Raw genomic sequence first — 25441 nt, 5'->3', positions numbered from 1 at the left:
CACGGTCGCTTCGAAGAGAGCACCGGGAAGTCTGTATCTATTGTTATCAACTCTCGCTGTTTAACCTTTAATATCTCCATTAAGTAACCTCCTATCAACTTGTGCTTTTGTGATTTTGCCGATCAGAATCTGATACTGGGTTGTCTTAAATTTCAATTGAATCTGATCATTGGTTCCAAAGTTGTATTTTTATGTTTTCTTTGTACTCGAGGATCGGCCTCTTGGCTCGGGAGACTGGCTTGTCCTCCGTATTCCACAGTGAACTCTCAGTGAACAGCCACAATCCAATACTTTTTATTGCTTATTACGGTGATTAATCTATTTTTATAGTTATCAAGATTTGATCATTATAGGTGTACGTATTTAAAGGGCGTAGACCTAAATACACTATTCAGTACAGTAAAATGTAAAGCAATACTGTACATACAATGCAGTATGTACATATTATGATGTGCCCGACGGACCTGGATTGCATTTAACCTTTAGGCGGCCTATGGTCCCGGGTCCCTTGCGGGACCATTGAAAATGTAGTCCTAGTCCGCCGATGGTCCTTGGTCTTGTACAGGACCATCCTGCTGATTAAAAGATTCATGTGCTTTTAGGACCTTCATACTTGTATGTCAGGTTGTAAACGCTGACAGATGTTCAGATAAAACTTTGAAATGTCATGTGGAAGAAAACCCACCCACTCAGGATCCCCCTCCCCCTCATCCCCCGACTCCAAAGTTACGTATTTTAAATTCGTATAGTTTATTGACAAAAAATGTTACAACTTGTAGACTATTTGACCAATCTACTTTAGGTAACTTTTGTTTTGCATGCAACCGTGCAGAAATCAAAATATGGGTTGGGTGGGCTGCGGCCCCCAACTTTCATTTAAAACAATCATAAAAATGGGGAGTTTGCCCCCTCTTCCCCTGCTATTTTGGGAAGGGGAGGCAAACTTTAGCCTTCTTTTCAAAGAATGGTCCTTTCTCAACCGAATGAGAGTCATTTCATGTTCCTGGGTGCATTACATTATAGAATATGTGACTCCCAATTTTTATGATTTTTCCATTGAAAGTTGGGGGCCTCAGCCCACCCAACCCCTCTTATTGGCTTTGGCGTTTTGATTTCTGTACAGTTGCATGCCCTGGTGTTTTAGCTGCAAAACGAAAGTTACTCGAAGTAGATTGGTCAAATAGTCTACGAGTTATAACATTTTTGTCAAATAAGTGTATGAATTTAAAATTCGCGCCAAAGGCCTCGGCAAAACAGGGGTTACTTTCTGACGACCCCCTCGACAGAGTAAAGGTTTGTGCATTTTTTTTTTCCCTGTCCAGATTAAGCGAAGCCCAGCTTATTAGGATCTGGATTAACGAGGTTTTACTGTATTTTACATTATTTAGTGACTAGCTCAGTCTACTTCAGGTGAAGTTAATTTTCCTTTTCTTTACAGCTGTATGTCAATGGTGAACTAGTTGGAGGTCTTGATATAATGAAAGAGTTGGTTCAGACGGGTGAATTAGCTTCAATGTTGCCTAAAAAGCAGTCTCTAGAAGAAAGGTATGTTGTCATATTGATCAAGGTGTATGGAATAGCTAGAGCCATGTATTTAAAGCAAATAAATGATCAAGATTTTGATACAAAAACTAGGCACTTTTCGAAATCAAAAGTGTTATATAAAACAGCATTTCAGTATGAAACCCTATTGGGGATCCCAAATTAAGAGTTCAGTATGGGCTGTTATGGGCTTTTACTTTTGAGATCACCCCCCCCCCCCCACAAGTATGTTTCTGTCAGAAACAAAAGTCGTTAACATTCGAAGAGGATATAATAAATATGCAAAAATCAGAGAAAGTGTAAGGTTATGATGGTCTACACCTTCTTTTACAATTCGGACGATTCAAAAAAGACACATCCCTTTCTTGTGTTAACTGCGATGTGGGGAGTTAAAAATAACAGCCTTCCGCCAGTTGCCACTCGCTGCAAATATGGGTTGGGAAGAGGGCAGGGCATGGTCAGGCAAAGGTTTGTGAATAGGCTTCCGTGGGGTCAAGTGGTTTGTTATTTGTGTGCGTGCTTTCTCATTTTAGATAATGCTTTTCCAAAAACAGGCATATTGCACACTGCATTGGCGGATCTAGCGCGAGGACTCCTCTGTTCACTTGCACTTCCCAAAGGATGACCAAGTATTATAAAAAGCATTCGTAGCATTATATTAAAATAACATAAAATGATCGAGGAGTTCTTTTCTAGATAGTTAAATGAATAAATCAAAGTTTGAGACAAATAGGGAATAGATTTATGAGATACTAAAGTAAATATAATCCGGGACTTGTTGCTTGCAAGGCAATAACGTTAACTGATGGACACAAATAGAGCATGTTTTAGATTGAATATTTCCGATGTAATTATTTCTCTTTCTTTCTGTAATCATTGTTCACACAAATACAACAGAATTTCATCTATTTCACACCTTTACTAATAATTGATTAATTGAGTTTTATCCACTTTATGCACAGATATATTAATTGGGACTGAACCTACGGTTTTATGTGAGATACGAACCACTATGTGGGCCTCCCCGATGGAGCAGTGGTAGCGTTGTTGCCTTGTAATCAAGGTGTCCCGGGTTCGATACCCGGTGGAGGCACAAGTGGTTCGGATCCCACTTTAAACTGTAGGTCCAGTCCCGATTAGCCTTACAGTGCATAAAGTGGACTTAAAACAACAAGTCAACAACGAACCACTATGTGCCCCCACCGGATATCAAACTCTAATCCCTTTATTAAAATGTGAGGATGGGGGTGGGGGGAGATTTGCTTTGGTGTATGCCGGTATAATGAACACGGTTCTGTTTCAAATGAGACAGTGCACCGAAAAATGTGAAAGAGGCCTTCCCGATGGCGAAAAATGAGACAGTGCACCGAAAAATGTGAAAGAGGCCTTAAACTATACATTCAGTCCCGATTAGGTTTTCTGTGCATAAAAGAAAGAAAGTACACTGCCGACGTATGTGATAAAATAGAGAGCAAGACATACAAAAAGTATATTTGGAAACAGTTATTTTCAAATCTTCCTCCACGGACCGTCATTATTCTGGACCTACAGCTGCAAGAATGAACAGCTTCCCACCAAGTCATGCATTCTTGTATTGAACAGTACCCGTTGACCACTAACTTTTGTTGCGGTGTACTACAGCAGACGCTCGATGCATGCTGGAGCTTTTTTCTACTGTGCACCATGCGTCAACACTGTTGCCATAAGCCCCATACTGAACTCTTAAGTTGGGCTCACCAATAGCTTTGATTTAAAAACTATACTTATTACACAAAATAAACTTTTCCCTTCTAATAGCATATATATGTAGTTGCCAGAGTTGTAAGTTTATTTATATGTAAAGGAGTCAGTTTTTTACTTCTCAACTATTTACATCAATTTTGTGTGATTTGCATAACTCACAGGATAATTCAGACTTCAGAAAGTGTTCCATCGGTAAATAAACTCTAAATTTCATGTTTGAGTTTATTTCGCATTTTGCAGTTCATCTCGCATCACTTTGTGACAAAACATTGTAGGAAAATGGACCTCACAACTTTCAAAAACATAAGAAATGAACATTATAATGTGTTATTTCACATTTCATGTTTGTGTCAAAAAGGAAATATGTGTGCCTCAAGGAATAACTTATGGCACAAGAAGGATATAATGCACTGAAAAGTTATCTGATAATTTTGGCTCAACCAGGAGTCAAATATGGGTCTTCGGCATCCCATCTTTTGCTAATGATCTGCCCATGAGTTCCTCACATTTTCCACTGCTTAGATCTTTTCAAGTTTATAGTATCCATTCTGGATATACTACAATCGTCACTAGAGAAGTGTTGATACTGATGTACTCATCTCTCAATCTTTGTTCTAACTTTATTTTTGAAATATTCCACACAATGCTCGCTTCTGCTAAAGTAATTCTAGATTTACTGACACCACTGGGTTTCACCTAGTTGTGTATCTTTTCATGGTAGGTTGTACCAGTTTGGGACGAGAAATCACTGTCCGTAAAGTATTTTATTCATCATTGAAAACAGGAGACCATCACATGGTGATAGATCTAGAATGTATGCTTGATGGGTAACCAATTTAAGTGCATTGTTTTGAAGAAACTGCTTTGCCTCATTGGTAGAATAGACCAAAATATTGCTATGGTATGTAGAGTTTCTACCGAAGCTGGTTCTTGGTTTCTTCTCCTTGATTTACTGGAACACACATGGCTGACACACACATGCCCTCTGATTGAAACAAAAAAGTAGCCGTCAACACGCCTCATCAGGGAAGTCTCAAATGAATGACTGTGGTTCACACTAGCAGATTCAAGTCACACCAGTCACAATCTCTGCAACCCTCTGAGAGTTGCTATTTTGGAATCATATAATATTTCATGCCACCATTCCACCATGCAAGTTTTTGAACTTCCATCCTAATTGTGTTGGATCTAGTGGGATGAAACATTCTTTAGATAAAAATGGCTGTGAAGAATGGTCAAAACACATACCAAACTAATCCACAAGATCCCGTCAGCATCATTGTAACTTAATTGATTATCTTCTCGTGCTTATATTTTCCTCAGCCACTGTCATTGATGATCTTCCAATGTACTCAGCAGCTTCGAGAGGGATGCGGACCCAGATATATTCTTATCTGATAAAATACTGTTGCACACAGTCATGCATTGTCTCCTGAAACATATGAAAGCAGTTGCAGTTACTGAGAGTAATTTGAAGACACTTCCATAATTTTTAAATGCTATAATTCCATTGCTAAAACCCAATTGAGGCTACACTTGAAAACTTAGTGACCCTGCTACTGACACTATGCAGGTGAAGGCAGACAGCAAACTGTTGTGATTGAGCTGTATGGTATATATGTATGATGTAATCAAGCTGCAAAGAACAAATATGTTAATTAGTCTGTTGTTTATGAGGATAGAGTTGACTTAGTTTTTCCTTGGATGCCATGTTGTGGATGTTGAACAATTATTAAACCTCGTTTTGTTTTATGTACAGTGTGCATTTTATTTTGTCTATCCATGTTTTCACTTATACAAGGGTCGTTCAAGGTTGACCTGGACTTTTATTTCTGCAGAGGAAATAGGTAGCAGAAGAAACACGAAACTATGTCAGTTTTTCAAAGTATTCTCCGTGTGCGCCGAGGCACCGTTGCCATCGTTCTGGCAGCTCCCGAATTCCTTTGGCGTAGAAAGAACTTGGTTGTTGTCGTAGCCACTGGAGGACATCGCTCCGCAGTGCTTCGTCTGTCGTGAATTTCTTCCCTCCCAGATGGTCTTTAAGGGGTGCAAACAAATGATAATCACTGGGGGCTAAATCCGGACTGTAGGGGAGATGGGGTAGAACTTCCCAGTGCATGTCGGCCAGAGTTGTTGTTGTCACATTGGCCGTGTGAGGGCGGGCATTGTCATGGAGAAGAATGACATTTCCAGACAACATCCCAGGTCTTTTCTTGCGAATGGACTTTCGCACAGCACCACTCAACAATGTGGAGGCATTAATCGTGCTCTCTTTGTCCAGAAAATCCACATGGATAACGCCCTTCATGTCCCAGAAGACACTTGCCATGATCTTTCCAGCGGACGGCTGCGTTTTGCTTTTCTTGTGGGGCGGGGAACCTTTATGCCGCCACTCCATGCTGCGTCTTTTGGTGTCTTGGGTTGAATTGTGCAACCATGTTTCATCACACGTGATGATGGATTGCAACAATTCATCACCTTCTGCTCGAAACCGATTCAGAAGCTGTTCACAGACCGTCCTGCGTGTCCACTTCTGATCGAATGTCAGCTGGTGGGGAACCCACCTTGCACAGATTTTGCGGAAGCGTAAGTGGTCGTGAATGATTGTCTCAACACTCTCGACACTGCTATTCACCTCTGCAGCAATATCCCGCACTGTTACTCGCCGGTTCTCAAGAATCATTTGCTCAACACGTGCGATATTCACTGGTGTGACTGCAGTCGGGCGAATGTGTCCATGCGCTTCATTTGTCACCAGATTCGTCCTTCGCGAAACTGCTCACACCATTCGTACACTCTTGTTCGTGACATCGTTTGTTCACCATACTGTGCTTGCAATTCTCCTTCACGAGAAATTTGATTACACACCGCTGCTCCACAGCCACAGACACACTGCTTCCAGCCATGTTCGCTGCAACTGCTGCGCATGCACGAAATACGTCATGCCGGGTGCTAGTTACTCGCGAAGGAATACATTACGTCACCCACATGTTTCATCATGATCCGGCTATTCATCGATTTTTTACGTACGAAAATCCCAGTCAACCTTGAACGACCCTTGTACATCGGCATTCTTAACCTTTTGAGGGATGTGTTATTTTGGTTCTGTCTGAACAGGATATGATTGGATTTTATAGAATGTAGAATACCATATTTACTCATGTACAATGTGCACTTTTTTAAAAAATTTCCCCTCCACCCCAAAAACACTGTGGCGTGTATTATGCATGGAATAAATCAGACAGCCAACATTAAAATTATACATGTTTACACTATGTCACTGCGTATATATCAAGAGGCACAAATACAAATTATAAAGTTGGATTTCTGTAGTAATAATGATTTTAAAAAAGAGCCCTATAAAAGTGAAATGGCAATTTTCCATGATTTTTAACTTTGTAATGGAACGTTTTGTTACACCTAGTCGTTCTAGCAGAATTCATGCATGCACTTTCCATCACATGGAATGTTTGTCAGCAGCATTTGTCGGGTTAGAAATAATAGAAAATAACTTCCGGAGTGCTGCAAATCCATAACATAATTTTGAGCTCACTTTATTCTACTACAGAATATACATTATATACACAAGACAATATTCTCCTCTTGGTCAACATAGGAACAGGTGACTCACTGAATAGGTATGATGCCATTTGCTCTTGATTGGCATAGCAACAGCTTTACGACCTACAACTAAGAAAGTCAGTTCTTCAACCTGAATTGTACTGCGCATTATATGCGAGATATAATTGTTTGTTGCTTTTCCCCATCAAAAACCAGGGTCACATTATACACGTGTAAATAGGTATATGCTTCATTGTTCCAAACAAGACATTTTGAAAAATTTTATAGCAGAGAGAGAGAGAGAGCAAAAGTGTAGCACATCAGATCCACTAAGTTACAATCAAATCTCGAATGCCTATGAATACTTTCTCTCCAAAATTAATAATGTATATTTTTTTATAGGCTGAAATCATTAACTAATCAGCACAAACTAATGATCTTCATGAAAGGAAACAGGGATTCTCCTCGGTGTGGTTTCAGCAAGCAGCTCATGGAAATCATGAAAGATACACAGTAAGTTCTAGTTTGTACTTTTGATAGGCAAATTTAAGTCTGAAGGATTCTTAGTTTTGTTCCTTGCCAACTGCATTTTCCTTCATCAAGTAGGAATAAACAATAACATTTTTTTTCTTATCTCTCCTTGATGTTCAGGAAAAACGCCTAAATACATTATGCACAATAAGAAAAAGTGGGCAGAAGTGGAACCCCGATTTTACATTTTCCTGTATTATGCATTCAATCTTTATTATCCCAATAGAGCAATATGTTACAAATTTTTCCTCAATTTTAAGTTTTTCAACTTGGTCCATAAAAATGTAAAATCAAAGTTCCACTGTATTAGCTAATACAGTTGAATACGGACCTCTCCAATTTCCCCCATGGGAAATGAGTTGGGTTTGGTTTGAGTTGGTGTTTTAAGTCCACTTTATGCACAGTAAGGCTAATCGGAACTGGACCTACAGTTTAAAGTGGAATCCGAACCACTTGTGCTTCCACCGGGTATCGAACCCGGGACCCCTTGATTACAAGGCAATGATGCTACCACTGCGCAATGGGGGAGACCCCCCCATGGGAATTGAAATTTACACATTTTTCATTCCATTAACCCCTTAAGCGTGGATGGCATATATATACACAATCCGCATTGTGCTGCTGTAGTGCGGAAGGCGTATATGTATATGCTTTATGTTTGTTTCAACTATATTCCATTTACTGTGGCGTATATAGTCACACAGACGTTTGGTTAGATAGTTCTAGCTGTAGTAGAAACAAAAATTAGTAACAAGAGAAGAAAAATAAGAAGATGAAACTAATTTTTCCCGTCTTCTTTTTCTTCTTTCTTTTCATCTTCTTTTTCATCTTTTTCCTCTCTCTGCTTCTATTTTTTGTTTCTACTACAGCTAGAACTATCTCACCAAATGTCTGTGTGACTATATACGCCACAGTAAATCAAATATAGTTGAAATAAAGATAAAGCGTATATATACACCTTCTGCACTACAGCAGAACAATGCGGAGGGCGTATTCTGAATTTGATGAAAACCCTACATTTTCCAGTAGCTACTTGTTCAACAAATTCCACACTTAAGGGGTTATTGAGGTAAAATAAGGTAAAAAGAGAAGAAAATTGAAATTTTATACCATAAGAATCCATCTTGGGCGGCTCATTGTGGCCACCACAATAAACTGAAGTGAGTGCAAACAATTAGCAAGTAACACTTATGTTCCTACAATCATGTGAAGTTACATTGAAAATCGTTATATTCTTCTTGGGAAAATAATAATATTAATGTAGAACTCACCTCTTAAGAGAAGCAGTGTATCAGTGGTACTGAATACAGTTCCAAAATATTGGTTGTTTCACTGGCCCTATCAATCAACAAAAGTTTCATCAGATAATCATAAATAATAAAAAAAGGTAAAGTGCTCCCCTGTGCTATGCACAACTCCATAAAGGCTTATATTGGGTGTGGGGTTAGGGCTCCACACTTTCTTGATTACAGCCGAACGTGGGGGTGATATGATCAGCACCATGCCCCTGGCTGCCTTTACCCCCCCCCCCCCCAGTTTCCTTCAGGTACCCACTTTATACGATGCTGGGTGGGTGCCGGAGCTGCTTGAACAGGTGGAAAAAATCCCAGTTTTCCCCCACCGGGGATCGAACCCAGGTCTCTCATAAGGTAGTCAGATGCCCCAATGACTGTGCTACCGTGACAGCATTTACATTAAAAATGTAAACTATTGCAATGCCAACAGTCCCATTACAAGCCTGTAGGAGTTCAATAACTTTAGCCTAACTAATTTATTGTTCTCAGTTCCTGCCTTCCACACCTTTACAAGTAGCTTTTTTTCTTATCAGAACTTGTCAAACTCGGCAGTAAACCCACCACCAATTGTTTTAGTAATGGGACACTAATGGGTGAAGTGTCAGCTTTTCAAGCATTCACATCTGTTAAAAGTTGGGATTGTTTTGGTAGCTAGATGCAAACGCCTTGCAGGTCAAGGTCACTGACACACAACTCTGCAGATGCCACTCCCTGGTACACATGTTGCTGCCTCTTGGAAATGAATACATATCAATATACAGGGTGTCTGTTTAATGGTGCCCACAGACCACAGACTCGTATAGAGGATATCAAAACAAACAACTTTTCTCAGTAACATTTTTCTCATTGGTGCGTCGATTCGACGCTAAAGTCGTTCAAAAATAGACCATTTTGCCACCTGGATGCTGGCAACCCAACACAACATTTGATCGTAACTGTGACGCCATTTCCTGCGGCGAAACAGCGCATGGTAGGGTTGCAAGGAACACACAAATTTTGTGAAATTTGACAAACTACCAACACACGATTAGCTGTAAAATGAAGTGAGAAACGCGTTCAGTAGACCGAACATCATAGCCTACCAGCCAGAAGACCAGCAGTCATCTCAGGGGAAGGGGGAAGTGAACCAACGGTATGAGAAATGGTAAAAACGTATTCAAAATGAAGTGTCAATATCGGATTTAGTCTCAGCCTACATGTCAAATATCAACAAGAATACATTTTATTTTACTTACAGCTTACATGTGGCTGTTTACGCTCAGCTACATGTCAAATATTTGCAAATCTCGTTGCAAGGTTGATATCTACAGGTTTGTGTCCAGATGCCTTGTGGTACTTTTGTCTTGATAACAGACGTAACCGAGGTTCACATTGTTACATTACGGCTAAAACACGTACAACCACAGTAACAATCTAATTATGAATCAGTAGCGAATATACTGCTCTGTTCACAGTTGCAAACTATTTCATGTGTATCTGGTGAGTAGATAAACACAGTCGTCGGAGAGCTTGTATTACTACTACTTAGATCCCTGTATTTTCAACCATTTTTGTCACTTGCCTCATAATGTCCTGAATTATATTTATGTGTTGCTTACCTTTGGAATTTTGAGTTCTTTCATTTCTATTTTGTCATCTGTTCAGTGTGTCACAGACAACTAGTATCAGAAGCACAAAGTGGATAGACTAAATTGTAGATGTCAACTTGGTAACTAGATTTGCAAATATTTGACATGTAAGGTGAGACAAAATTCGATATGATCACTTCCACTTGAATTATGTTTTCTTTCTACCATTTTTCGTATCGTTTGTTTACTTCCTATTAAGTTAAAGAACATGTTTTCTTGTTTTGTGTTACGGTACATAATGTGGCTGATTGTAGCTATGTCATTTTTCACAGAATATGAGTGTTCCTGGCAACCAAGAATGCATCGCTTCACTATCGGATATGACGGCACAAATCCAATCAAATGTTGTGTGTGGTTGCCAGCATTCAGGCGGCAAAATGGGCTTTTTTGAATGACTGTAGCACCGAATGACGTACCAACGAGAAAAATGTTACTGAGAAATGTTGTTTGTTTTGACGTCCTCTATACGTTTTCGTGGTCCGTGGCTGCCATTAAAATGACACCCTGTATACTAATGTCCAAAATTAAAGCAACAAACGGAAATTCTTTCCCGTGTGTCCATTTGACCACATAATACGATCAGGTGATAGTAATATTTATGATGTCATAGACAACTGGTTTAAGATAGAAAATAAACTAACCTTAATGTGCCAGGATTCAGGGGTGCCCATGCCCTCCAAGGCCAATGGCGCATCCCCAAAATCATGTCATGCGTTTCCCCCAAATCATATCATTCGCGCCCTTAAACCATATCGTAATCCCCACAAAATACTTAATTACGACAGCGTGTCTACTGAAAGTAACTTTTTCCTTAGCTTTACTGAACATTATAATTTATCTGCCCCTCCTCCCTAAACAGGGGTGCCATCACTCAAGACCACCCCTAAAATCGTTCATCATAATCGAGAATATTGCGTCGATCCCACTTTAAACTGTAGGTTCAGACCCGATTAGCCTTAGAGTGCATAAAGTGGACTTAAAAAACCAAATCAATCAATTTAGAATATCGCTTGTCTTGTAATGCAGATTTAGTAAAAAAAACTTCATATTCATCTCATTAAAGTGCCAAACACACATCGTAGCAAGATAATTTTTACATCCAAATTTTTGCAGGCTTTGAAGAATATTAATTTAATAGGGTGTCAATACTTTCTTAAGATCCCGAGATATTTAGTCTTTTTCTTTTCCAGCTTTTCCTTTGGCACATTCGGGGTCGAAAACTTGTGCATACAAACAATATCGCTAAATACAGTCTCCAAAATGTAATGTTCGAACTCTCTCTCCACTACAGAAATCCCTTGACAATCTTAAGATTTAACACTATCAAGAGCTTTAAATTTCATACTCAATCCTACCACCAAAATTTCCATGCCAATTTTAGACTTACTGTTGATATTGAAGAGTAGATATTGCCTCCGAAAAATTAATTCTCAGTCTCCACACCAGAATTTCCACAACAGTGTAAGACAATAGTAATACACAAGAATTGGATACCCCCTCAATTTAATGCTCAATCCCCCTCTAACTAAAGTACTCCCATAATCTAAGACCTAGAGTTGGATACTGTGCCCCCAAAGTTTAATTCAGAATCCCCCTCAGAACCCACGTGTCAATTAAGGCCTAATATATAGTAGTTCGATACCCCCTCCTCCCTTTCGATAATGCCCTAAACCCTTTCATTTCTTCATCTAATGGAGTGCATTTAAGGTGTAAAATTTTTACATATATTTTGAAAAAAATATAAATGTTGAATTTTATAGTATTTGAAGCTAAATATCCCCCAAAAAATCAGGATGGCGCAACCTGCACCATAACCCCCCCCCCCCCCCCCCATTGTGCTTACCCATGCCAGGATTTATCAACAAAAAAATCACAATAGCAACAGGTTAAACTTGGCAAATTTATCATAAAAAAAAAACACACGAGGAAAGGATTTCTTGTTTGTTGCTTTAATTTTGGACACTAGTGTATTTTCAGATTTTCTAACTATACACTTACAAGTTTGCATTCACATAAAGTATCAAGAAAAAAAATTCAAACACAATGTAATGTCTTTGCAAGACAATGATTGCATTGCAAGCAATTTTTAAAAATACTTTTGTCATTATTATATGCACAAGTAAAGCACCAGAAAAAAATAACATTTCATATTTTTTCATGTTAAAAATCTACTTATTTAAAAAGCACTTGTTAAAAATTTTAACAATTTATATTTTATTTGCAATTCATGTAAGTCAGACCCTTATATGTGTACAAAGAACAACAAAGACTGAATTGAAATATCATCTTTGATTTTCGAGATACGGCATGGTTATTGCAGTTGCCCAGTGCTAGCCACTTCAGCTGCCAGACATGTAGGACATAAATTGTGAGGTTGTCAGAGCAGCTGTCAGGCAGATTAATGGTCAAAATTTGAATTTTCACACTTTTTTGAAATGGCAATATCTAAAAATATCCAAAATTGTACAAAATAACCTGCCATTGCCTATAAGAACCATGGAATCGGTGAGCAATATTTTTGTTGCTTGTTTATATTCAGGTACATCAACATTCGCCACTTTCATGGTGGCTGTAACAGATGGGAAAATATCCATCCATATATGCTTAAAACCAATATATGTTATTTCAATAAAACAGTGGTGTCGATTGAGTTCCAAAACTGGGAGAGGGAAAGAACAGTTTACATTCCCTCGATAGATAAGGTTTAGCATAGTGCAGGGGCAAAAGTGGCAAAAAGTGGGTGTGGGGTGAACTGCCCCCTCATGCGCTGCCTAATCGCCATCACTGCAATAAAGTATTAGTTCTATTATGATAAATGAAATAGTGTCTCACAATATTAGACAGACACTGATCTCCATTTGGAAGCCATTTGTAACCATTAGCTGGAATCATGTGAGGTCATAAATTACCCAGTTACATCACAATGTCTATAGATTATAAAGTTTATTTTTCTCTTCATGTTGCACTTGCAAGCAGCTCTTTCAGTTAATTATTAACCTCAATAAACTTTATTTAAAAACCAACAAATATGTCTTTCATAAGGATAATGAAACACTCCCTCTTCAACTTAACATTTTGATTAATCACAGCATTTTTTTGGTCCAACATATTGTTCTTCATACTTTCTTGAGTATGCACATTTGTGTTGTGTAGTTATATTAAGTTACATGTTCCTAGTATACTTAAGAAACTAACATTTCCGCAAGCAGTCATGTAAAATTCTAGCTATGATCTGACACCATGTTACGTAGATATGTCTCTTCTTTGGTTCTTTGACTTTCATGAATGAAACTGTACCTGTTGTCCTTAAGAACGAAAGAGGTAATTTTGCATTCCCAGACTTTATATTTTCCTGCATTATACATTCAGTCTTCATGTCCCAATAGGAGAAAATGTCATAACATTTTTCCAGATTTTACATTTTTCTGCATTTTATGTTTTTTCATCCTGTCATCCTGCAAAACATAAAATCGAGGTTTCACTGTACTTTTTTTCTTTTGTTTATTCCATTTGGCTCTCACACTGTGCCTGTGCGATCTAAGGTGTCATGCTCTGGGCTCCAGCTATACGCATACAGGTACGAATCTCCTGGGGGAACAACTGGTCTCATGAGATTTCAGCCTGTGGTTGAGACCATTGGCCACCCACCATCATGAGGAAATTGGAGAGCTATGAATGAGTAGCGTAACCCCGTAACCCCAGAAGACCTACATCAATGACTGGGGGTTCGCAATGCCAACCACATGTCATCCTGTAACTGATTGGATGATCTCCCACCTCAGCAGAGGGAGTGAGACCAACAGTCAGTGGGTTGGCCCTGGCTCGCATGGGCTGTTGCAGGATGGGTAGAGGCATGCAAATTTCGTTTTTGACGAAAACACGAAATATGAAATAACATGCTGTAATGTTCATATTTCATTTTTCTGTAAGGTGTGAGGTGCATTTTTCTACCCTGTTTTGTCACGAAATAATGCGAAATGAACTGCAAAATGCGAAATATACTCTTAAACACGAAATTTACTGTTTATATACCAACGCGACACTTTCTGAAGTCGAAGTAGCCTGTGAGATATGCAATTCACGGAAAATTGATTAATTCTGCTGTAAATATTTGAGAAGCAAAAATGGACCCCTTTAAACAGGAATAAACTTAATACTCTGGTAACTACATAAATGTGCTATTAGAAGGGTTAAGCTTATTTTGTGAAATAACTGCAGTTTTTAAATATAATTTAGGATTATATTCACAATTTTAAAGCCAAAATGTCATTTTATATAGCACTTTTGATGTGATTATTCACCGTTATAACACCGAAATCTTATTTTATTTATCGCTTTTGAACCCGAAATCGACTCTGTTTTTGTACCGAAATTTTTCTTTTTTATTTACCAAAAATATGTGCCTCTAACGATGGGTGATTGTTGTTCCATTTTTGGAAATCAAGTGCCACCTATTTTTTTAATGAGTGAAGAGGAAGCGAATCTTCTGTTGTACACTTTTAAACAGGGCCATCATTGGAGTATGTTGCCGGAATACAGTTTACTTGAGGAACGAGAGCTCTTGTTTTTTCATGTGTCCTATTATGCCCAAACCAAACATTATGTATTTCTGTAGAATAATCATTAGAGAAGATTTAATTTCTTCATCATTGTTGCAGGAAAATTGTACTATGTGTAAAATAAGCCATTTTAACATATTAGCCAGAAAATAGTCTTAAGTATTGTGTGTGTAATGTGCTATAATTAGGGACCTTCATTTTTCACAAATGTAACAACACAGAAAAATGTTAAATGCTACAAGAAAATGTTTATGCATATACATACACAGTACCATGCATGTTCTCAACACATTTTCATGTATACAAAATCACGAAATAATGCAAATTGCCCATAAAATGCAAATTGTGGTATTTTTTGTGAATTTCAACATATTTGTGCTTAAAAACTGAAAATACCATGAAAATTTACATTTCTAGTGTTTTAAGCTTAAATATAAAATGTATCATATTTAGGCATTTACAACGTGCACTTCCAATTTTTTTGCCCCAGAAAACTGTAGTGCATGTTATACATGGAATAATCCCTACAGCTACTCGAAGCCATATGCAAATAGATGTTTCTTACCATTTTTCACCATCTATCGGAACATTCTTTATCACTGAGCAATGTGGTTACATTCTGGTGAGAGATCGAGTATGCACGTACCATCGCAAGGAAGCCGTGACATTACCATATGACATGGGCATATTGGGGGGGGGGGGTCAATGGGTCCAACCCCACGCCCCCCTTTTAGTTCAGTAAAATTACCACATTACCTGTTCTATCTGCTATGCGCAGAGACTTGTTCGTAAAAATTTCTTCAGACTTATTTTGTTCACATAAATTACAAGCTTATAGAATGGAATACGGATGGGAAAGAAATTAATGCCACACACCAGAGTTTTGGAATTTCTCTTGAAAATACTCACAAAACTCCTGACATTTTACAAATTCTATAATGCCACATGTAATTTCTGCCCAAGTCAGCTGCTTGTAAACTTTAGCGTGAATATTATAATTTCATTATATGTTCCCGATATGGTTTGGTTTGTTACCATTCAAGATTTATGCATTCCTCAGGTTCTAATTTTTTGATAATTTGAAATTTCCCAACTGTTTGATAATCCCGATAAACCATTTTCCAAACTCTAGATCGGAATGGGATACATGTCCCTATTGGAGATTGTAACTGCATCTGGGTTAGCTTCAGCTATTATACAGTACTACTTCTCTCTCTGGGTTGAGTGGGTGTAGATTTAGAAAAAAAAATATTTGGTGCTGATGTAATGGGCTGGTTGAATTAAGGGGTGAGATAAATAGATAATTTCAGAGAAGTGTCGAAAAGCAATTTTTGTACATTGTTCAGGACATATTTTAACCCTGGCTATTGCCCATTTCTGTGGAATTTCTGCAATATTGAGACTGTCAAATCAGTTATATTTTTTCCCCTCGAGTCTTCTCAAAGGAGCAGTTCCCTGTGATTAGTACATCGTGGGTCCCGAGTTCAAAACCTGGAATGGACATGAGCGTTTGTGGGTGTCCATTCATCAATTTCATCATGGCATCACTCATCCCGATCTTCGGAAATAAGCCAAACGTGGCACAAAAAGCAAAGTAAAATAATGCAGATAAATCAATCAATCATCTCAAAGTAATTTGGTTGTAAAAAAATGCAGTGCAAGATAGCTAGGGAAGTACTATAACATTCTCAAGTTGTTCGACACAAGATGGACAGAAAAGTATGTGTCAATACTCAGTAGGGTGACTTGTGAAATCGTATACATTAATAGTATAAATTTTACTGTTGTCCATTTCTGGGCCATTTTGTAGTAGAAATGAACCCAAGTTTATCTGAACACAGTCAACACATTAAAACATTCCAATATGAAATGCCTATTCCTTATTCATTGGAACAGTGTGTCAAAATATTGGATGGCCTAGTTGATGTTTTTTACATTTTCAAATCTGATTGAAAAATGTGGCAAACAGTAATTGAAAAGACATGTCCAGGGTCTGCATTATAGGCAGTAGAAAATTGTGACAAGCTCTTGTACTCAAATATGCACAAATTGTTGGTGATCTTGGCTACACTGCCAGTTTCGTCTTCAACACCCGAGAGGATGTGTTTAACATTAAGGAGGTTTAAATAATATCCTTGCAATTCAACGGGAGATCCTCGACTAATGGGCCCTGCACTGTTAAGTGTACATACATACGAATATTAAAATAACACTGATGATGTTATTTTCAATTTTGTTGCAAGGAGGAAAAGACTAATTCCTTTTTAAAGAGAAGCTGGGATTAGATTTTTCAAAAGCATTTTCTGCTCCTTTTATGTAGAAAAGTTAGAAGTTTGTAGATTGACTTAATTTAATAAATGTATGGCCTTTCATGTGGTGGCAGAGTGGATTTTGATAGCCAGATCATACGTAGGGATGCTATATGTCTCGGATTTTCACGGACAATCCCGGGATGGTATCATTTGTCCCAGTGTTTCGAATAGTTTCTTCGGGATGCACAATGTTCTGTAATCGGATAGGAAAGAAGAAATGATTAAGACCATACTTTCCTAAACTTTTTTTTATATTTAAATGTGTGGACGTAATTTTAAAATGCTCATTTTACAAACGAATCTAACTCTACATTGAACCACTACCTCTCCATAATACAAGAGTTAACGAGATACAGACTGTACTGCAAACATCTTTGACTTCACAATGGCGCCGCCGTCTGCTACCAGTGCTGAATTTCAGTTATGATTCTCTTCCATTGTATACTAACCTGCTTACTATAAAGAGTCAGTGCTTGGGTGCCTATCGTACAATTTTCGCAGACAAGGTACAATAATTCTGACATGTTGCAGTCTCGATGAATTACCAAGTTACTCGAACTGAATGATGAGAGAGAACAATGATGTTCTCAGTTTGAAGTCTCCATGATAAGAGAGGGAGGAGTGTGCTATCCTTGAATGTGTAGTAAATCAATAAGCTTGACCTCTGATGGTAGAACTTTGAAACAAGTCTAAAATTTCCGCAAGGGAAATTCTGTGAGGGAATTTATTGCAAAATGTAACGTTGATGATTATTATGTGAGAGAAGATTATATATAAAAGTATTTACTTTATTATCAATGTTACAATGGGAGCCATAAGATTGGCATGTGTCGCACGAGAAATCTTTTGCATTACTGATCGAAGAGGCACGGTTTGGCAGAGGTCAAGAATCCTGTCCATCACATGGGCGCTGTAACATTTGTATTTGTTGCACAAATACCTCCTCAAAAATAGTTTCCAGTGCATGAAACTCACAAACAGCTGCAGGCCATGTGACCTACAAATTAAAATACTAGTTTAAAAGCATGCTGAAGGTATAATTGTAGGTATATTTTGCAGAAGAATGTGCTAAAATTAAAAACATAAATTTTGGAAAAGAATAACACCAAAAAATCAAGGACTCTAGTTATAATACAATCACACAAAAAAATATTTGTTATTTTTATGGACTTCTATTATCCTGTGAGATATTTACACTTTACACTATTAATTATATTATTCTAGGCTGGAGTTCCAGACATTTGATATTTTAGAAGATGAAGAAGTTCGACAGGGTTTGAAAACATTTTCCAACTGGCCAACTTATCCTCAAGTTTATGTGAAAGGAGAATTGGTTGGTGGTTTAGACATAATTAAAGAACTTAAAGAATCAGGAGATCTATTAAATACCCTGAAAGGTGATTCGTAAGGCTGGTTTACTTCGTAGTATGTAGAAAACGGAGGGTACCTATACCATAAGATATGGAAACAGGTTGAAAATTAGAAGATTTTCTGGAGTTTCCCTGGCAAGAAATTGAAAGGAGGTGTTGCATTGCTGATGGCATGCTTAGTATTGGCTTTTATTTTTCTGTCCAACAAAAATACTGGCTTAGGAAATGTTGAAAGCAAGGCAGGTTGTTGCAAAAGACAAGTCGAAGACAGAAATTAAAGAAACTATGTATGTAATGGTGTTAAAAAGATGGCTATAATTTGGAAAATTAAAATAATATTATGCAATTGTTTTTGTTTATTTTGTACCTGTGAAACTTTTACCCCATTAAAAATGCTTACTTTACATGGAAATTATGTGGCATCTGTTTATTTACGTTACATATATGAAATGTGTTTTCAAGAATTTTCATGGTCTGGAAACTTATCACTGAGCTGCTTCCAATGCACAAACCCATCCTCTTTACACAAAAATGACAATTTTGACTGTTACAAGGTGCAAACACAGCTTACATAATATGCAGAATGAAGCATTTTTTGTTTGGCTATGTCACAGTTATGACCTCGTAACTTTTTCTTATTTGGAAGTTTTTATATATATATATATATATATATATATATATATATATATATATATATATATATATATATATACAAATAATGAAGGAGACAGTAAACACTTACTACCACACTTACCCCTCGTCCAAGCCCTGCCCTCCTACCTCCGTGACACCAACCACTTCCTCAACATCATCCAAAACTTACCATCCCTACCACCCTACACCATCCTCACAACAGTTGATGTCACATCCCTTTACACAAATATTCCCCATGCCCATGGCCTCCGTGCCACGGAATCATTCCTTAACAGCCGACCCAAACCCCACAATCCCAGCACTCACTTCCTGATACAACTAGCCAACCTTGTACTTACCTGCAACAACTTCTGCTTCGGTGACCAACATTACCTGCAGATACGTGGCACAGCTATGGGTACCCGCATGGCACCCTCTTATGCCAACCTGTTCATGGGCAGGCTGGAACAGGAATTCCTTGACTCCCAGCAACTGAAACCACTCCTCTGGCTAAGATTCATTGATGACATTTTTCTCCTCTGGACACATGGCGAACCCTCCCTCACAACATTCCTAAACCGACAAATGAGTTCACCACCCTCAAATTCACCTGGTACCACTCCAAAGACCAAGTGACCTTCCTCGATGTGGACATCCACATTGCGGGAGACCACTTGGAAACATCCATACATATCAAACCAACCAACCACCTCCAGTATCTCCACTACTCCAGCTCACACCCCTACCACACCAAAAAAGCCATCCCATTTTCCCTTGCCCTCAGAGGCCAGCGCCTCAACTCATCCCCCTCATCCCGCCAAAACTACAACCTACGCCTGCACCAAGCCCTAACCAACCGTGGCTACCCCTCCACCCTCATCAACAAACAAATCACTAGAGCTAACTCCCACAACCGCACCAAACAACCCAAAACCAACCCTCCAACTCTGATCACCCAATACCACCCTCACATTACGAAAATCAGACATACCCTCCACTCCCTCCTCCCCATCCTGCACAGTGATCCCGAGACCAGAGACATCTTTCGGGAAAAACCTAGGGTCGTCTTCCGTCGCCCCCCCAACCTCCAAAACATCTTGGTCCGAAACACCCCCACCCCTTCCGCACCCCTTCCCCCAGCCCACAGGTGCAACAAACCCAGATGCAAGACCTGCCCCATACTCATCACCTCCCCCACCCTCCTGATCCCTACAGCGGCAGGTGAGTTCACCCTTCACCCTAAGGGCACCTGCCACTCATCCAACCTAATTTACACCCTCATCTGTCAAATCTGCGGCAACTTCTACCTAGGCGAAACCTCCACCCCCTTGAATCTAAGGATAAATAATCACCGTTCCTCCACCCAAAACTCCGATTTCACAGTTGCCATCCACACCAACAGCCATAACACCACCTTCAATAACTGCTTCCGTGTTGCCATCATCCACCTTTTACCCCCCCGCTCTGACACATCTTTCCGCAGGCGATGGGAAAGGGCCTATATAGCAGGCATGCACGCCACTATACCCCCCGGACTCAACCTAGCCAACCAGTAACTCTTTCCTCTCCTCCCCGAAACTACCCACCAACCTTACAGTAAACACAAAGTATTTCGTGTTTCCTTTCAACTGTTTCTGGCAACACTGACCGTAGAGACGCTACGGTCAGTATTCTGTGCCTCTACTCACAGTGTCGTCGATCTTTTATCTACCTTCTTGAAAATGCGACTCAGATCGCGAAATATTGAATTATTTCTATTCGTGTGGTAAGTGTTTACTGTCTCCTTCATTATTTGTATTTATCCGCCCTTCTGGCACCATTTCTAACCCTATTCCTGTGTTTATATATATATATATATATAATCCTTTGTGAGATTTTGATCGTGACAGTGTTGCTCCTTTTCTACACTCATTGCGATAAAACATCTCACAGAATTGGACATTTACTTGGCTATGTACACTTCTGTTCACATTAAGTGGCAGTTTGCATTTATTGCCCTCTGGCACTTTAATTCAGCTGTGAGAAAGTGACCTGTAGCTCGTTTGTAATCTTTGAGTTCTAGCTCACTTCATAACGATCGAGACATTGACATTTTGGAAATGTTCAGTTCATGGATGTCTGTGCATACCAGCTACCACTGATTTCACCAGTTGCACAGTTCTTATAGGTTATATGTTATTTTCCGGGAATTTCTATATACAGTGTGATTCAAAAAGAATATACATATTTCAAACAGGCATATTTGAAAAAATAGAAGTAGTACAACTCTGAAAGTTTTGACACTTACTTACAAATAACATCACAGTGGTACTCAAATTCATTCCAAACTCGGGCAAGCATGTGCATCGTCACTGACGCTACAGTAGTAATGATCCGATTTTTCAGCTCTTCCAGGTCATTTGGTAGTGGTGGTACATAAACGGTTTCCTTAATGTACCCCCCCCCCCCCAAGAAAAAGTCACAGGGAGACAAATCCGGTGACCATGGAGGCCAGCTGAAAAGTGCCAAATCTTTAGCTGCTTGATGACCAATTCAATGGTTAGGAAGAGTTACATTAAGAAAATCTTGCACTTGACGGTCCCCCACCTTGTTGAAAAATGAAGTTTGCCATCAGCAAATTCGAACAGTCTGTTTATTTACTTTGCCACTAAGGTGGAAAGTTGATTCATTGCTGAAGACAATTCATTCCGTGAAACTGTCATCCTCTTCAACAGCATTCAGTATTTGGCCAGCAAATTGCACTCTTTTTTTTCCTTTGTCATCATGCTTCAGAGCCTGTAAACTAACTTGTACGGCTTCATAACCAACCAACGTCTCAAAAAAACTCGCCAAACTGTTGTCTGAGACAGTTGTAACTCCCGACTTGCACGAGGAGTTGATTTTGAAGGGTTGCGTTGGAAAGCAGCTTGGATTCTCTCAACATTTTCTTCAGACACACGTGGCCTCCCAGGGCTCTTTCGTTTACATAAACAACCCGTTTCTACGAAATGTCTATACCATCTGTGAATGTTCCATTCATTAGGAGGATCAATTTGGTACTTCACATGGAAACTTCTTTGCATTGCAATCACCGAGTTACAGTTGGTACACTCGAGGACACAAAATGCCTTCTCTGACTGAAGTAGTGGGATCGTGAAGACAAACAGCACTGCACGAGCGATCTAGCGGCAATTGATTGAAACTAGACAATGTTATCTTCGCCAGGGAGTGTCTTGCTGTTCAGTGATCAGTAGTTTCAACAGCATACTGGTTTGAAATACGTATATTCTTTTTGAATCACTGTGTATATGAAAAAGTTTGGAAAATATGCCACTGTTAGTGGCCATCCCTGTCTGGGCCTGTCATTCACGGTTCCAGTGTCAAAGAATGGCTGGATAGTAGGATAAGCTTCTGGAGGGATGTTCTTGAAAATTTCGCCTACTAACTTCCTACCTTATGGAGTACTAGTTTCTGTAATCACCTCATTCCATCATGGAAACTAAACACAAATGTTCTATCAATTCTGTAGCTCAACCAGAAATTACTCGCATGTTCATTATCACCAGAAGATGTTGGCTTTGAACACAAGGTAAGGAGTGTAATGGTCGGATTGACCATTACTGGTTTTGGTATATTGTATTAATTAATTGCTGGCCAGCTACAAGGTGTAGGGTTAAGTAATATGTTTCCATGTGTGCACTTTTATGTTATTGCATGTAAGTGTATGTGCTTAATGAATTGTGATTTTTACTGGATATTAGATTCCCCTGTTTTTAGCCTCCCAGTTGGGGGAGCTAGCTGCCTTTCAAAAGACCATTGCAGACCGTTGCAGTGGAATTTTTCAACTCTACTGGGTCCACATCCACGGACGTTTACCCCGACTATAAAAAAGGCCAGTGGGCTTTAAAAAAAACAAAAAACAGTTTTTTACTACCTCCACAACGACGACGACCCTTCGAAAGTCTTGTCCACTCAGGGTAACTAGACTGAAAGATTGAGAAGTAAATGTAATACTTGGCAAATTAACATCTTCGAGAGTCTTCTCCACTTATGGTGGGTTCATTTGGCCAAGGAACCCCCTTTGAAAGTTTAGTCCACTTATGGTGGCTAAACTAATGATGGAAAATATATGTAGCATTTGGTAAAGCCAACCCCCGTTTGAAATCCCCAAGTTTCCCAATTTGCAAAAGATTTGCATTTGTAAGATATTGCCTAGTCGCATCAGAATGCCTTGCGGGCTGAATGAGGATGCTGCATAAGGAAACACAAGACTGGTCGGAATATCAAGTAAGTCGAGGGTAGGCCACAGAGATAGATAGGCCAACTGTGTGTTAATGAAAGTACCAATGGTTAGGCCATAGGTACGCCTTTGCTTGAATTAAGGAAATTGGTTGATTATGTAAATGCATATATGGAAACACTTTGTAAATATGTAAATAATAGCAATGTATAATAAACCAATATAATCTTACTAGAAATGTTATGATTTGATGAATTAACTGCAAGAACTACGGTACTGTCCATTTTAAACCAGTTATTTATTCACTTTCTGTAAATGTGTACATGAACCAGGAACTAAAAAATATAAATTGTTATGTGAATTTTGTAATTCCGGCGGAAATATAATCTGCTCGCATGGCACCCAGGGTGAGGTGAAAGGAGAGATTTGAAGGATTAAAGCAGGACACTATCAGAAGAGCCACCTTCCAAAGTTGGCAGTATTTATGGCAAGCTTTGGTATTAACAGACAGGAACTACCGACTAGGCAGGTCATTGCGAAAAGTGTCAGCTGCAGGGACGGCAACAAGGGTGGGCTTGCCCACCCAATCAAATTCAATAAGTACATATACTTTGGGATATATGAATGGTTCAATAAATGAGTGTATTCTGGTGTTCGTAACATATATATTTTACTTGTGAAAATTATCTAGGCTAGAAATGTTCACATATTATCTACCCATAAAAAGCCAATTTTGTCATTAGAAAGTGCTGGTAATTACTAGAGCTATTGAAACAAAAACTATGATCAAATGATTACTTCCAAGATTAAAAGCAGCTAGTAGGCTTAGAAAGCTGAAAATTATGCAGGGTATGATCAAGATTAGATCAGAACTTATGGTGAACTTGATGACTGCAGCTCCGGGCTCCACGTATGTATATAAATCTCAGTCTGGTTATGGTTAATAAATATCCAAATGAACAAATAAAAACATTATCTTAGTGTTTCATCCTCCAGCAACACAATAAATTATTTAGACTTTTTAATTATTATTAGAATAATTTAGTCAAGAAGACTTAGATGGGCAGGCCACGTGACGTGAATGGCAGAGGAAAGAATAGTTTACAGGATTCTTGTTGGGAGACCTGTTGGTAAGAGACCAGTAGGAAGGCCAAGACGAGGATGGAGGGATAACATTGAGATGGACCTAAAAGAAATCTGTAAGGATGGGAAAGATTAGATTGATCTTGCCCCGGATAGGGACAGATGGAAGGCTTGTGTTGCTGCAGCCATAAACCTTGGGGTTTAAGTATGCTAGAGAGTACAATAAAAAGTAAAGTAAATTGCTCCCCTGTGCTTTGCACCATGCCATGAAGGCGTATAGGGGGTGTGGAGTTAGGGCCCCATACTTTCTTGATCTCAGCTGGAGGTGATGTGATCAGAGTATAATATAGTTTTAATTAGCTCTGCATTGAAATTCCAGAAGTGTCCTTTTTTTATTTCATTACAATTTTTATATACCTGTCATCTTCAAATATCAATATGGTATGTGAAATATCAACTTTATATTTGTTCTACTAATAAGTAGGAATCGCAATAATCACTACAATGCCTAAGTAAATAAGTTTTAATAAACCAGTTATGTATGGAAAAAGCTACAGAATTATTCAATTGTTAATGAGTGGCTTATCCTATTTAGAAATTCTCGTCCTACACAAATTTTGCCATATGAATCAGCCAAAAATATAGATGCAGCTGAAGTAAAGAAAAAAGTTATGTCACGAAGTATCCAGAATACTATTTTGTTAGTTTGTTTTTAAGCCCACTTTTATCCTCAGGTAGGCTAATCAGGACTAAGCCTACAGTTGAACGTGTAGTCCAAACCAGTGTGCATTCCACCAGAGGAGGGGGAGGGGGTCGAACACAGGACCTCTTCATTTTTAATGTGACAGCTTTATGCCATTGGGGAATAAATATACAGAAAGAACTCTCTCACCAAACGTGTCATTTTATCACCACAGAAGATGCATACATTTTAAGAGAGAGATTGCCTGAGACAAATATTTGAG

At 38.8% G+C, this 25441-nt stretch overlaps 1 protein-coding gene across 1 annotated transcript in view; it reads left to right on the top strand.

Moving 5' to 3' along the window:
• Grx3 (Glutaredoxin 3) overlaps positions 1-18887 on the top strand; it is a 67962-nt gene extending 49075 nt beyond the window's left edge. Inside the window, exons 6-8 of the mRNA XM_083140782.1 lie at positions 1439-1545; positions 7249-7359; positions 18396-18887. Of these exons, the coding sequence (XP_082996908.1) occupies positions 1439-1545; positions 7249-7359; positions 18396-18579 (402 nt within the window). The 3' untranslated portion in view covers positions 18580-18887. The remainder of the gene's footprint in view (positions 1-1438; positions 1546-7248; positions 7360-18395) is intronic.
• Positions 18888-25441: the final 6554 nt, after the last annotated feature.

The sequence above is a fragment of the Lepisma saccharinum genome, chromosome 19, assembly GCF_977018435.1.
Source record: "Lepisma saccharinum chromosome 19, izLepSacc3.1, whole genome shotgun sequence".
Classification (NCBI taxonomy): domain Eukaryota; kingdom Metazoa; phylum Arthropoda; class Insecta; order Zygentoma; family Lepismatidae; genus Lepisma; species Lepisma saccharinum.
This window is presented reverse-complemented; position numbering and strand designations above follow the sequence as displayed.